Source organism: Equus caballus, chromosome 23, assembly GCF_041296265.1.
Source record: "Equus caballus isolate H_3958 breed thoroughbred chromosome 23, TB-T2T, whole genome shotgun sequence".
Lineage (NCBI taxonomy): Eukaryota > Metazoa > Chordata > Mammalia > Perissodactyla > Equidae > Equus > Equus caballus.
The window spans coordinates 63,587,017-63,599,973 of NC_091706.1; the positions used below are offsets into that span (position 1 = coordinate 63,587,017).

Sequence of the window (12,957 nt, forward strand, 5' to 3'; positions counted from 1 at the left end):
GACCTCTCCCTTAAGCTCCACACCCACATTTCCAGCTGCCCACTACTTCCACTGATGTTATACCCGCCCCCCAGCCTAGTTCTTCCTCTTAACCGCTCTTATCTTGTCAATGGCACAACAGCGTTCCAAGATAAATAAACTAAAATAGAGTGTCATTTAAAAAACTTTTTATTTTGAAGTAATTTTATATTTATAGAAGAGTTACAAGGACAGAGCAGAGAATCCTTGGACACCCTTCACCCAGCTCCCCCTAATGTTAGCATCTTACATTGATCAAATCAATACTATTCACTAAACTACTGACTTCATGCAAATTTCTCCAGTTTTTCCATTAATATCCCTTTTTCTGTTCCAGGATCCACAGTGCATTTCATCGACATGTCTCCATGGTCTCCTTAGTTTCTAAATCTTTTCTTGACTTTCATGACCTTGACTTTTGAAGAGTACTGGTCAAGTATTTTCTAGAATTTTCCTCCAATTTGGATTTGCCTGATGTTTTTCCATGATTAGACTGAGGTTATGGATTTTCAGGAAGAATACCACACAGGTGATGTGTCCTTGGCATCATAGCATACCAGGGCTTATATGACTTATTGCTGGTGATGTTAACTTTAATCACTTAGGGTTCACCAGGTTTCCCCACTATAAAGTTAATATTTTTCTCTTATTCTGACCATATACTATTAGTCAGAAGCAAGTTACTAAGTCCAGGCCACACTTAAGGGGAGGAGAATTCATTTCCTCTTCCTGGAGGGAAGCATATCAAAGAATTTTTGGACATATGTTAAAACTACCACAGTAATTAACACACATTTTGGTTGAGATTCCTACAGCCTATGCAAATATCTTGTTTCTCCTTAATGTTTCATGCACTAGTCTTAGCAATTAGTGAATCTTGCCAGCAACAATTATTACTACAATGTTCTAAAGGTAAGTTTTAAATTTCCCTCATTCGTTCTACAAATAAAACTTTTAAATAAATTTTAATAAACCTTTTTAATACATAAAAATTATAATTCCTCTGGAAGGAAGATTTTTCCCTTCTCCCCAGTTTGTTTATTTATTCAATCATTTATTTATATCAGTATGGATTAATGTATATTTATTTTCTTATGAGAGTTGTAATCCAATACTATCATTATTTATTTTCTTGCTCAAATTATTCCAGCTTTGGCCACTGGGAGCTCTTTCAAGTTGCCTCCTCTCTCCTTCTGACCTTCCATGGGGTCATTTTGGCCCACTTCTTTCCCCTTTATCTCTCCGGCAAGCTAATTATGAACCTATACAGCACTTTCTTCAAAATATCTAACATTCATCTTTTTTTTTTTTTTTTTTTTTTAACATTCTCTCAGCCAACATCCTGCTACAGGTCCTTATCAACTTATTCCAGGACCACTGCAGTGGTCACCCACCCATCTCCCCAACTTGTCTCTTCTTCCTCCAACTCATCCTATGCATTACTCTTAAATTACTCTTCTGGGAATTAAATACTGCTCTGATTACAGTATTCCCTTGCTCAAGATTCTTCAGTGGCTTCCACCACTTAAAAACCCCTTGACCTAACATTGTATAGTTTTAACAACATGTCCCCAATTTGACAATCTGGCTGATTCTCCAGTTGCTCATCTTTCCAAATCCCTTATATGTAGATAACTTCCAATTTCTACCTCTAGCTCTAAGTATACCATTTTAAGCCATTAAAAAAACTTCACTGGTTTCTTTAACTTACAAAAGTAATACATGTTTAATGGGAAAAATTAGTACAGAGGTGGTTAAAATAGAAAATGAGTTTCTGACTCTCTTCTGCCCTCCCCCTTTCTCAAGTTTGTTTTAAGAATGAAGTGGCCTTTCCAGATTGTTCAGTGTCTCTTCCTTCTCCCTATTAAGTTGTTACATCATAGCAAACAGATTTAGAGACATGCTTCTTGACTTAAGAGTCTATAATGCAAGTCAGAAAAGGTTACATTCAGAAAAATACAGATCTTTATGTTTGCAATGCAACTTACGCTTTCAAAGCTTTTTCCTTATTATTATCTCGTCTAATCTCTGACAATCCTAAGAGATAGTAACAGCATCTATGTTTAAAATTAAGACTTTTTTTAAGAGCAGTTTTAGGTTCACAGCAAAATTGAGGGGAAGGCGCAGAGATTTCTTGTATACCCCCTGCTCCCACATATGTATAGCCAGCCGTCCCCATTATCAACATCCCCCACCAGTGTGGTACATTTGTTACAATAGATGAACCTATGACACATCATAATCACCCAGAGTCCATAGTTTACGTTAGGGTTGATGTTGTACATTCTGTGGGTTTAGACAAATACAAAATGATGTATTTCCACCATTATGGTATCACACAGAGTATTTTCACTGCCCTAAAAATCCAGCATCTATTATATATCCCAATTTTACAGAGAAAAAAGCTGAAACCCTGTAAAGCTGAGTAGCCCCTGAAGTTCCCTAGCCAGGGCCAGGTCCCAAGTTTCCTGACCTCTTTCCTACTTCACCTCATAAAAAGGCCACACTGAAAACCACAACGAGCAGCGACATAATGGGAGGGAGGCCAGAAGCCAAAGAAAATCATTCAGAATGTCGACACGTCAGTGATCATGGCTTTCCCTTGGGGACTGTGAGAGTAATTTTGTCCCCTTGCTTCTCTTTTATGGTAAAAGTGAGACTATAAGAAATCTCTAAACTGGAAATAAGAGATAGGAATGTATCTGGTTAGTGTGATGACTTTCTATTTCCAAAGAAATGCCCTGCCTCCCAAAAGCTCTCCTTCTGCAGAACTTGAGAAGTGAGAAGAACTGAGTGAATGGTGGGCAGTCAAAGCTGGGGGTGCCCAGCAGGAACGAGATTGGCCAGGCAGGTGGCACACAGGTATCTGGCAGCATTTCCACAGCCAATTCATCTCACCAACTTGTTGGTTTGTATACTTGATTGAAAACATGGGAATTATGAAGCAAAACCTATATCTCCTGGGAAGGCATGATACAGTAGAAAGAGCATGATTTTTGACCATTTGTTTCCTAAAATGGAAAAAAAATATTAGAGAAAAAGTAATACTGGTTTATCATAACAAACTCAAATACATGGAGGTGAACAAATTCAAATACATAGAAGAATGGGAAAGTTCTCCTGTAAGTCAGAACTGTTGCTAGTTTATTGTATGTTTTCAGACTTTCAGATCATGTGTATTGCAAATGTATGTGAAAATGGTAACTTTATGTTATATGCATTTTACTACAATAAAAAAATACATATCTTGAACATCTTTTCACATCAATACACATTAGATCTTACCTCCTCCTTTTAAAGGGCTGCCTATCTGTATGTACGCTGTGGGATGGATGTACCGTGATTTATTTAATCAGTCCCCACTGATGGAGATTTATGTTGTTTGCTTTCTTTTTTCTTTTCCTTTCACTATTATAATGTTGCAGCTATTATAACTATTATAATGTTATAATATTGTAATAGTATATATATTTGTAACTATTATAAAATCTTGTAAAAAAAAGTCTTTATACATTTGCCTATTTCTTTAGTTAAATAAATCACTGGAAGTGGAATTGCCGAGGGGGTCAATGGGCAGGCACACTCTACGTTGCCAGTGTCCTTCCAGAGAGGCTGTCTCGATGTACGCTCTCTCAATGGGGTATGGGCAGCGCTTGGTTTGTAAAGTCAGAAAGACCCAGATTAGTTCTAAGGCCTGCTGGTTGTATGACCTTTGGCAAGTTACCCTTATTAATGTCCCTTTCCTTTCTGAGGCTGTAATATTACCTACTTTGTGGGGCCAGCATTAGAATTAAATGAAATAATGTATATAAAATGCTTTACAGCATGCCTGACACATAGTACAAACAGTAGCTGTTGTATGTTGCTTTCTCCTCATTTGCTTTGTTTCCCTCTAGTCTATAGTATTCAAGAGTCCCAATCTCCCTGGCCACCAAAAGGAGCTTGGGATACTGACTAACTTGAGCTTTTCTGATCAACAGCAACAGATACTGCCCTCTCACTGAGTCTAAGTTTCCCAGTGGAGTCTTGAAACCCATTTCCAGAGCTCTATGTTTAGTGACTAATTGCAGAGACAAACTCTCTCCTCTCAATGATCTTTCCTGGAATCTCAACCAGGCCATGCTTACTCCCTAGGACACTGCCAATCAGGCCATTTCAACAGCTGGCCCTTCTGCCCTTTGCAACAGGACACTGCACTAAGCCTGAGAGGCTGCAAAGGGCCCCTGGAAAACAGATGGGCGACAGACCCTGAGACCCATGCACCCTGGGACATTCAGGAGTCCAGGCTGAATTCCCCTCTCTGCGTCTTTCCACAACCCCGCCCAAAAGCAGGAGGGCTGGAACTGGATCATGGCTTCTTAGGAGTTTAGGTTCCAAAAAGTATTGATTTAGGGTTGAAATTAACCAGGACACAGGGATAGGAAACGCCCAGAGACAACTCTCCAAACTGCCAAAAGGGGGCAGTGTAGTGCTACAGTTAAGAGTGAGGGCTTTGACTCCACACACTGGGCTTGAAACAGGGCTTTGCCACTTCCTTGCTGTGTGACTTTGGGTCTCTCTTGCTTTCTCTGTAGATTAAGGGTATACCTTCTTCATATTGTTGAAAGGATTAAATTAAATGTGTATCTGGTGGCAGACACATAATAAGTGCTTGTAAACAGCAAGACACACATCTGCCGGGTGTATGGTTGAATATGACAGTCAGATATGACATGGGGTGACCAAGCAAAGGGGGCAAGAAGATTGAATTCATTCATTCATTCATTCATTCAACAGATCTCTATTGAATGTTTACTATGTGTAAGGCACAGGAGACACAATGGGAAGTAAAAACAGACACGGTCCCTGCTTTCACGAAACTTGGCCTTCAGAAGGACTCATGTGAATAGAATAATCATACAAACATACGTAAAATTACAAATGTAAAAAGTGCAATAAGGAGAAGGCCGCTGACCAAGTCTAGAGTTTAAGGGAAGCCCTCTGTGATGAAATTATAGCTGAGCTCAGATCTGAAGGATGAGTAGGAGTCAACCAAAAAAACGTAGAAGGTGCAGGGGAAGCTTTCCAAATAGAAGGAACAACATATGCCAAGCCCCTAAAGCAGAAGGGAGCCTGGGACATTAGAGAAATCGAGGAAAAGCCAGAGAGGTTGGATGCATTGATGGGGGTTCATGTGGGATGAGATGAGCTGGAGAAGAAACAGGAGCCAGACCACTTAAGGCCTTGCAGGCCATGTTAAGGATTTGAGGCTTTACAGTAAGGGCGAGGGGAAGCTGTTGAAATGTAAGGGGCTACTCTGGGCATCCCCGCCACTTGGCAACACTTTCCTCTGATGTCTCCTGTCATGGGATGAAAGGGATACAGCTTCACACAATTCCTGCTGTGGCTATCCAGGAGAGGGGGGCCAAGAAGTAATCTGCAACAGGTCTCTCCCCAGAACAGAATGCATCTCTCTGGATCCTTGTTGCCCACGGAAGAAATGGACATAAGGAGGAATGTGAGTGGGGATCCGGGGCTGTGAGACTCTCACAGTACGGATTGGAAATCCCATACTGGCAATGGGCTGTCACTACAGAACTCCTAATGTTTTCAGGCTGCTGCATAGCCAGGTCCCTAGCCAGTCTCTACCTCTCAGACTTCCTGCCCCATCAGATTCTCCACTGCCTTGGACATAATGACTAAGGGACTAACAGCTATTAGGCAGGGGTGGAGGAGGGACAGCACTCCTGTGGGCAGGGGTAGGGACCAGAGGTGGGCTCAGGTTCGCAAAAAGCAGGTCTCAACCTCTGTGTGCCTTCCTGGTTAGCTGGCTCACAGCACCCATGGTACAGGCAATGTGTTTGTCTGGGGCACATGCACACACAGAAGTGTACAGTCTCTAGAGTCTCTCCTTTGTAAGGAGAGAAACCAGAAGTGGAGATCTTGGGCAGCATAGGAATGCTGAAGTCCCAGAAGGTGGTGGCTGTGTTCTAGCCCTCACAGGTTTTTAAACTCGGCTGGAAAGAGAAAAGGGCCTAAGAGTGCTGGAGCTGCCCTCCCCACCCGTCCTCTAACCTTTCCCGGCCCACAGCCCAGCTAAACAGGAAACCAAGCTTGGGTCCTTGCCAGGGCCTAGGCCGGGGCAGGAAGCTCAGGAAATGAGTGAGAAAGATCCTCTTCAGCATGGAAGAAGGCTGCTTAGAAACCCCTGGGAAGGTAAACTAAACCTAACCCCTGCTGAATTCTCTCCTGGAAGAGGGAAAGACCAGAGCTGCTTCCACTTGCCAGCATGGTCAAGCATGGCCCTAGGAGTTGCAGACCCAGAAGCTTCATGAGGAGAGAGTGCTGTCTCACTGAGAACAGACTGCAAGTAAACCCCGGCCCTAAGAGAAACACAGGTCTGCAGTGAAGCAGGGTAGGTACAGTGGTCTGAAGACATCCTAGGGCCATCTTGGGTTGATAAGGAAAGAAATGATGGTACAGGATAAGGGCAGCAGTACAAAAAGTGGGCCTAAGGGAGAAAGGGTCAGGGATCTCTGTGAGATCTGTGGGACATGAAGGCAGAGAACTGACAGGGGCTCTGTGTTGTCCAAATATGAAGGAAACTGCTAATGAAATAATGGACTGAGGCAATGACTATCAATGGCTGTTAAAAACATTAAGTGAAAGGCAGAAGGGCGAGCTTTGTGATGGAGAGATCAGGCTGACTACACCATTAATCAATTTGAACATCACAAAAAGTAGGACAACCATAACGTCCTGTGTCTCCTGATCTGATACAATAGGAAGTGCACAGCACATCTCAGAAGAATTCTTCACAAAAAAGTTGAATCTGAATCTGATCAAATCTTGAGATCTAATTACCAGTTTGTAGAAATATAGAAGACAGAGGATTATAGATGAAATAATTATTCAAAGTAATCCAACGGGTGGGGTGAAAGTGAAACAAGATTAGCCCTGAGTTGACAATTGTTGAAGTTGGGTGATGAGTACTAGAGGGTTCATTTTACCTTTTTCTCTGCTTTGTATATGTTTGAAATTGTCCATGACAAAACACTTGAAAAATCTGAAGAAGGTCTGCGGCCTGGAAACTGCCTCCTTCTCTAGCCTACTAGTCTGTGGGGAGAGTAGTAGCAATGTGGACTTTTTCAAATGTTTCTTGAGCCCTGAGTTGGCCATTGGGAGCTGTATCCACTAGCATCAGTAGTGACGTTCTCCAGGAAGGCTCACTCTGCCAACAGGACTCTGCAACAGCCATGCCAGGGAGGGGCCGGGCCAGCGCCTCCTCCAGCCCAGGTCCATTCAATGGAACCCGCTCTGGGAATCTATGGAAGCACAGAGCACTTCCATCTCCAGCCTGGCCTCATCATGGCCCTCTCAAGGAGGCCAAGGACTCTTTGCATTTGGTGATAAGAAGAATAAACCATCTTTTCACCCTCTCCCATAAAAATTTCCTTGGAAACCACTGACAAAAATGGAAATTACCAACTTCTTAATCACCATCAATACTTAGATCAGAAATGATACAGTAATTTGTAGTTCCTTTTCACATACAAGATCATATTTATTTTGTAAATAGCCTAAGAGAGGTTAGGAGCCTGGCAAAAGGTCATAACAAAAGTGGTAGAGCCAGAACGTACCCAGCCAACTTCCTTCCACCACTGCGCACAGCTCCTGCCCTGAGCCCATGTCCCTTACGAGCTCACCCTGATCTCCACACCCCCTCAAGGATACTCAAACCAATTCCTCTCATGGGAGTTCCCTGAGACTGCCTCGCTGCTGTAGCTCAGCCCCTGGCAAATGAAGGATCTGAAACATGAGGTTCCATCAGGAAGTTGATAGGGAGGCTGATAGGTGTCAAAGCTTGGTTGCTGACTGGTTCCCTTTGATGCCTATGTTTGCTTCCTTGAATATTACTCTCCAACTTGATCTCCCTGCCGACTCCATGTAATTTTCCCTCCTCTTTCCCAAACCACTAGCCACCAACACCTCCCCACATCATTATCCCCACTTGGTCTTCTCTGAGCCAGGGCTGGAAGCAGCAGGCCAGCTGAGAGCAAAGTGGACTTTCTGGAAACTGAAATCCTCAGGGAACACCTTCGGGATTCGCAGGAGGCCCAGCGGAGGCCCCTCTCACCAGCTGCTGCAATTTGCATGTCAATGTGGCTGCTGGCTCTCCCACCAGACGCAGGCCTACTCCTGGACAGAATAGCTTGTGGCATTCGGTTTTTGTGGTAAGAGAACATGAACCCCACTCCTGACACACAAAGAACAGGACATCCAGGCTGGCACTCTCCCCTCCCTCCAAGAGCTCCAGATATTTCTTCCATCTCTGGGAGGACGTGTGCAAGCCACACATGTTGGAACACTCAGGTAGGAGCACTTCATCAGCAGAGCTGAGTCTTTTGCTCACTAAATATTACACATCACAACTCCATTAATAGCTTCTCCAGCCTCATGACAAAGCTGGCAGCACCGGCATCGCTGTGCTACCAATGGGAGAGGGGCAGAATTGGCCCTCCTGTGTTCTTCTGTGTCTCTCACTCCTGAAAACTTACCTAATGCTACAAAGGGAGAGAATGGAGAAAGGCCAATTCGTAAGAGATTCAGACTAACAACTCAGCTGGGAGCCCCCACCCGTCACTGGGGAGCAAGCAGCTAGTCATTCCTTGTCAGAGCATTCAAGGTCCTTCTCATCACATGGTCTGAGCTCAGACATCATTCTCTCATAGGAGCCTTACCTGACATCCCCAGTCCAATGCGGCAGGCTTTATTATCCTCTCTCATGCTACCTCGTTCTTATCTTTTCTATCACTCATCATACTTTGTAATTGTAATTTCGTTTGTGCACTTTGTTTAGTATCTGTCTCTCCCACTGGCTTGCCACCTCATAAGGGCAGGGACCCTGTTTGCTTTATTCATCATGTTATTCCTTGTGTCTGGTACGATGTCTTGTATATAGCAGATGCTTAAATGACACTTTTGAAATAATGAACGAGCCCCAATCTATGTATCCCCCTGAATCTCCCATGATTCCCCACATGTACTCCATTCACTAACTCCCTCTTACTCATCCCCCTCTGGGTCTCTGCTGGTCTCCTCCTTAGAATCACCTCCCAAACTCCTCTCCACTCTTACTCATCCTTAAAGGAAGCGGCTGTATTCCTCTGTAGTTCTGTTTCATGAGAGCAAGTCTCTTCTTTTCCAGACTGTAAGCTCTAGGGGCAGAAGCTAGAGAAATTAAAATGGGAGTTGGGGGTGGCTAGACACAAAATGCGACCCATCAAAGTGGACATCTCAAATCACGATATCACATGTATCAAGTTATGTGCTAGAAGTTAGAGGCTTTGGGGATTGGTTGAGAGCTCACTAGAATAGTCAGGGAAGACTTCCTGGTGAAGGGGAGTTTATACAGACCTCTGAAGAATGGGTAGGAGTGGAATAAGCAGAAAAGGAGAGGGAAGAGAATTCTTAAGAGGAGAGGAGGCCTCAAGATGCCAATAGACGAGAGGAGGTGATAGGTCTGGCTGGACCTAATAGAAAGACAGTTGGCATGAATGGTAGAAAGTATGGCCAGCTAGGAGGGGCAAAAGCCTAGTGTAGAGGACTCAAAAGCCAGTGGAGAAGTTTCCTTTCTCTTTTTTTTTTTTTTTTTTTTGAGGAAGATTAGCCCTGAGCTAACATCTGCTGCCAATCCTCCTCTTTTTTGCTGAGGAAGACTGGCCCTGAGCTAACATTCGTGCCCATCTTCCTCTACCTTATATGTGGGATGCCTACCACAGCATGGCTTTTAGCCAAGTGGTGCCATGTCTGCACCCGGGATCCGGGCCGGCGAACTCCGGGCCACCGAGAAGTGGAACATGTGCACTTAACCGCTGCGCCACCAGGCCGGCCCTGCCAGTGGAGAAGTTTCAGTTGATGTAGAAGAACTTAACTAGGCCCCAAATTGTGAAGGAAATATCATGGGCCTAGAAGTCAGGATACCTGGGTTCTAGTCTAGGCCATGCCAACCTCCAGCTGGGTTATGGCCAAGCCTATTTCCCTTTCTGGGATTCTGCTTATATATCTGTAAAACGGGCAAAAGCAATTTTCCCAATCTGCTTCACAGGGTGGTTCAGGTGCTTTAGAAACCTCTTTTCATCTACCTTAAAAAGGAATTTAAGATAAGTCTAAGACGACTGCATCCAAAAACTTCACACAAAGATGACGGATTAGGGCCACGGGACAGGTAGAAAGGAGAGTTGACACCCTACCGAGGGCAAGAAAAGGGTGCATGAAGAAGGTGGCATTTTTGTGATAGGCCTTGAAAGACAGGAAAGATTACATATTCACAGAAAACTAGGGAAATGCTGCTCAGAATAAGCTCCACAGTGTGTTTTTTGGGACATGTTTGTATTGCACACACACAATCGAGCCATGTTTATTGCTACAGTGTTGTTCCTAGCTCCTACTTTTGCATTTTGCAAAGAGCAACATGTCTTCCAGGTGCCCTGGCTTCTGGCCCAGTTTGAGAACTGCTACCACAGGGAGCAGGGGGGCAATGGAGTCCAGGGGTAGAAGCATGCTCACGCTCCCACTCAGTGGCCCTGGTTTCTCCCTGTGAAGCCAAGGAAATATGAAGTCTAACTGTCTTTCTTTTCTTAACTCCAGTCCTTTAGGCATTTGAAAACCTTAAAATGCTTTCCCTGAGACTGGTTATTTTTTTTTTTCACAGGCTGAACAGCCTCAGTTCTTCCAACTGTTCTCACATGACTTGGTTCTGACTTCTTTCATCATTCTAGTCACTCCCTCTCTTGAACGATAACGGTAGCCTAGAATGCAGGGCTTCAGATAGCTCTGACCACTGCAGAACTGGACTATCACCAACTGGGACCTAAACTCCATACTTCTATTCATGCAGCCCAACAGCACATTAGCTTTTCTGGTGGCTGTGTCACATAGGAGACTTAATTAAGTTTTCTGCCCACATAAGCACTAGCTCTCTCTCAGGGTCTACCGCAGCCTACCCAATCACACAGCCTCACCTAGATTCCTATTTAAATTTCACATTCCTGGATCCAGCCAGTTTCCTCTCTGAGAATGAGTCACGTTACAGATTACACCACACACACGTGGTAGTTCCTAATAAGCATGAAACCACCACTTCACCTGCCCCGGTGGACCCTTACCTGTGTTAGCAGCCGGCCTAGCCCCGGATGTGAGTCCAACACTGCTAAGGCAGAGGGCTGCCCTGTTCCAGACGTATCCTGAGTGCAGTATAACAACAGGTACAGCTATTAAACATGACCACGAAACCTCAACTGACAATAATAGAAGTACAATACCAATATTATGGATGGTGGCAGCCCCACAGTAATCTGTGCTGGTCAGATCACATGGAGAGCTGTGTCTGGTTCCAGAGGTGAGAAACTCAAAAGTATCCACTAGAGCAGCCAGGATGACTGGGGATTTGGAAAACAGTCTCCAGGAAAATGGTAGAAGGGAAAAACAAGGCCTGTTTAACTTGGGAAAAAGAGTGCTAAGGCTGTATAGCCCATGGTGGGGCCTTTCCTCTCCAGGAACTGCTGGCTTAAGGGTCTCCCCTCACAGCCTACTCCTTCTTGCTCCTTTGGTCAAAAGCTTATGGTTTCGTCTTAAGTGTGGCCAACCACTTATGTGATATTTATGAGATCTCTTCCTGAATCTGCCTCTTTTTCCCTCTTATCTGCTCAGCAGAGTCAAGGTTACTTCCTCTTACCTGGCCTATTTATTTCCAAAGGATCATTAACTTCGTATCAAGCCAATACTTCAGAAACCCATGCTGAAGATCAGGGTAGGAAAGACCAGTTTTCTCCACTCATTTCTTAAAGAGCCACATCAGACTCCAGCCCCTTGGTGAAACAGATTGCTGAGCGGGCTGACATCTCCAAGAGTCCTCCTTTCCTGTGTTCTTTGCTTAGGATAACTAGAGGATTCAGGCTGCCAGGATGGCAAGAAGAGCACTAGAACTGATGTTTCCCCCTCTGAAGACCATGGCAGACATGGAGAATAAACCACGTCACTCTTTCACTGAACCAGGACTCTGACGCAGAATTCACCTGAACACACGCTCCAGGCAGCCGCTACTGGTCGATGGGCATTGGTGTAAGGGGTGAAACCTGCTTATCACCCCTGCTTTAGGCAGCCCATGGAATAGGGGGTGTAAAATGATTACGCAGGAATGCCCCTTGAGCTGCTGTGACCAGTGGGGACATTTAATGGTACTGTAGACAAAGTTCTAAGGCACCTTAATCAGGAGGTCAGTTTTTCAGCTTAAATCCCAACTGAGAAGGGATTCTTCCTGCTGAGAGATTCGGACTATAATCTCTACATTCTCTCCTGCTTAGCAGAACACAAAGGGGAAGGGCCCAGCCTACAGGTAGAAAGGAGAAAGAGAACTGAGGCACATGGCAGCCACACCATGACTAAAACTAAGTAGAAAAGGGTAAAGTGTACAGTCTCTGGATTACATCTCAAGGAAGCTGTCAAAAAAAATTAATGGTGAAAATGCTGGTTTCACCAAACCAGCATTTAGTAGAGGGACTCGAAGGGAAGTAAAACCCCCTTAGCAATACCATGAGGAAAACTTAGTATTCGCTTCTGCACCTGACCCAAGTTCACTAAGGACTTCCTAATATGGCAACAAGTTCAGAGCCTGACCCAAAGCAGGAACATCCCACTGGAGCCAGCATGAGGGACAAGGGTGTGGGTTATAAAAGAGGCTCCGAAGCACTGGGGAGTGTACAAATCCAGACTGCATCAGAGGAAGACTAATTTTTTTTCTTTTCTTTTCTTTTTTTTTAAAGATTGGCACCTGAGCTAACATCTGTTGCCAATCTATTTTTTTTTTGTCTTCTTCTTCTTCTTCTTCTCCCCAAAGCCCCCCAATACATAGTTGTATATTGTACTTGTGGTCCTTCTGGTTGTGCTATGTGGGACGCC

At 44.3% G+C, this 12,957-nt stretch overlaps 1 protein-coding gene across 12 annotated transcripts in view; it reads right to left on the reverse strand.

Moving 5' to 3' along the window:
• Positions 1 to 12,957, reverse strand: part of FAM219A (family with sequence similarity 219 member A) — a 48,835-nt gene that overhangs the window by 28,143 nt on the left and 7,735 nt on the right. For 4 of the 12 annotated variants that reach the window (XM_023627508.2, XM_023627510.2, XM_023627509.2 and 1 more), the window contains exon 2: positions 11,166 to 11,243. The exons of the other annotated variants lie outside the window; for them this stretch is intronic. In XM_023627508.2, coding sequence (XP_023483276.1) covers positions 11,166 to 11,243 — 78 coding nt within the window. The remainder of the gene's footprint in view (positions 1 to 11,165; positions 11,244 to 12,957) is intronic. 12 annotated transcript variants of the gene reach the window in all.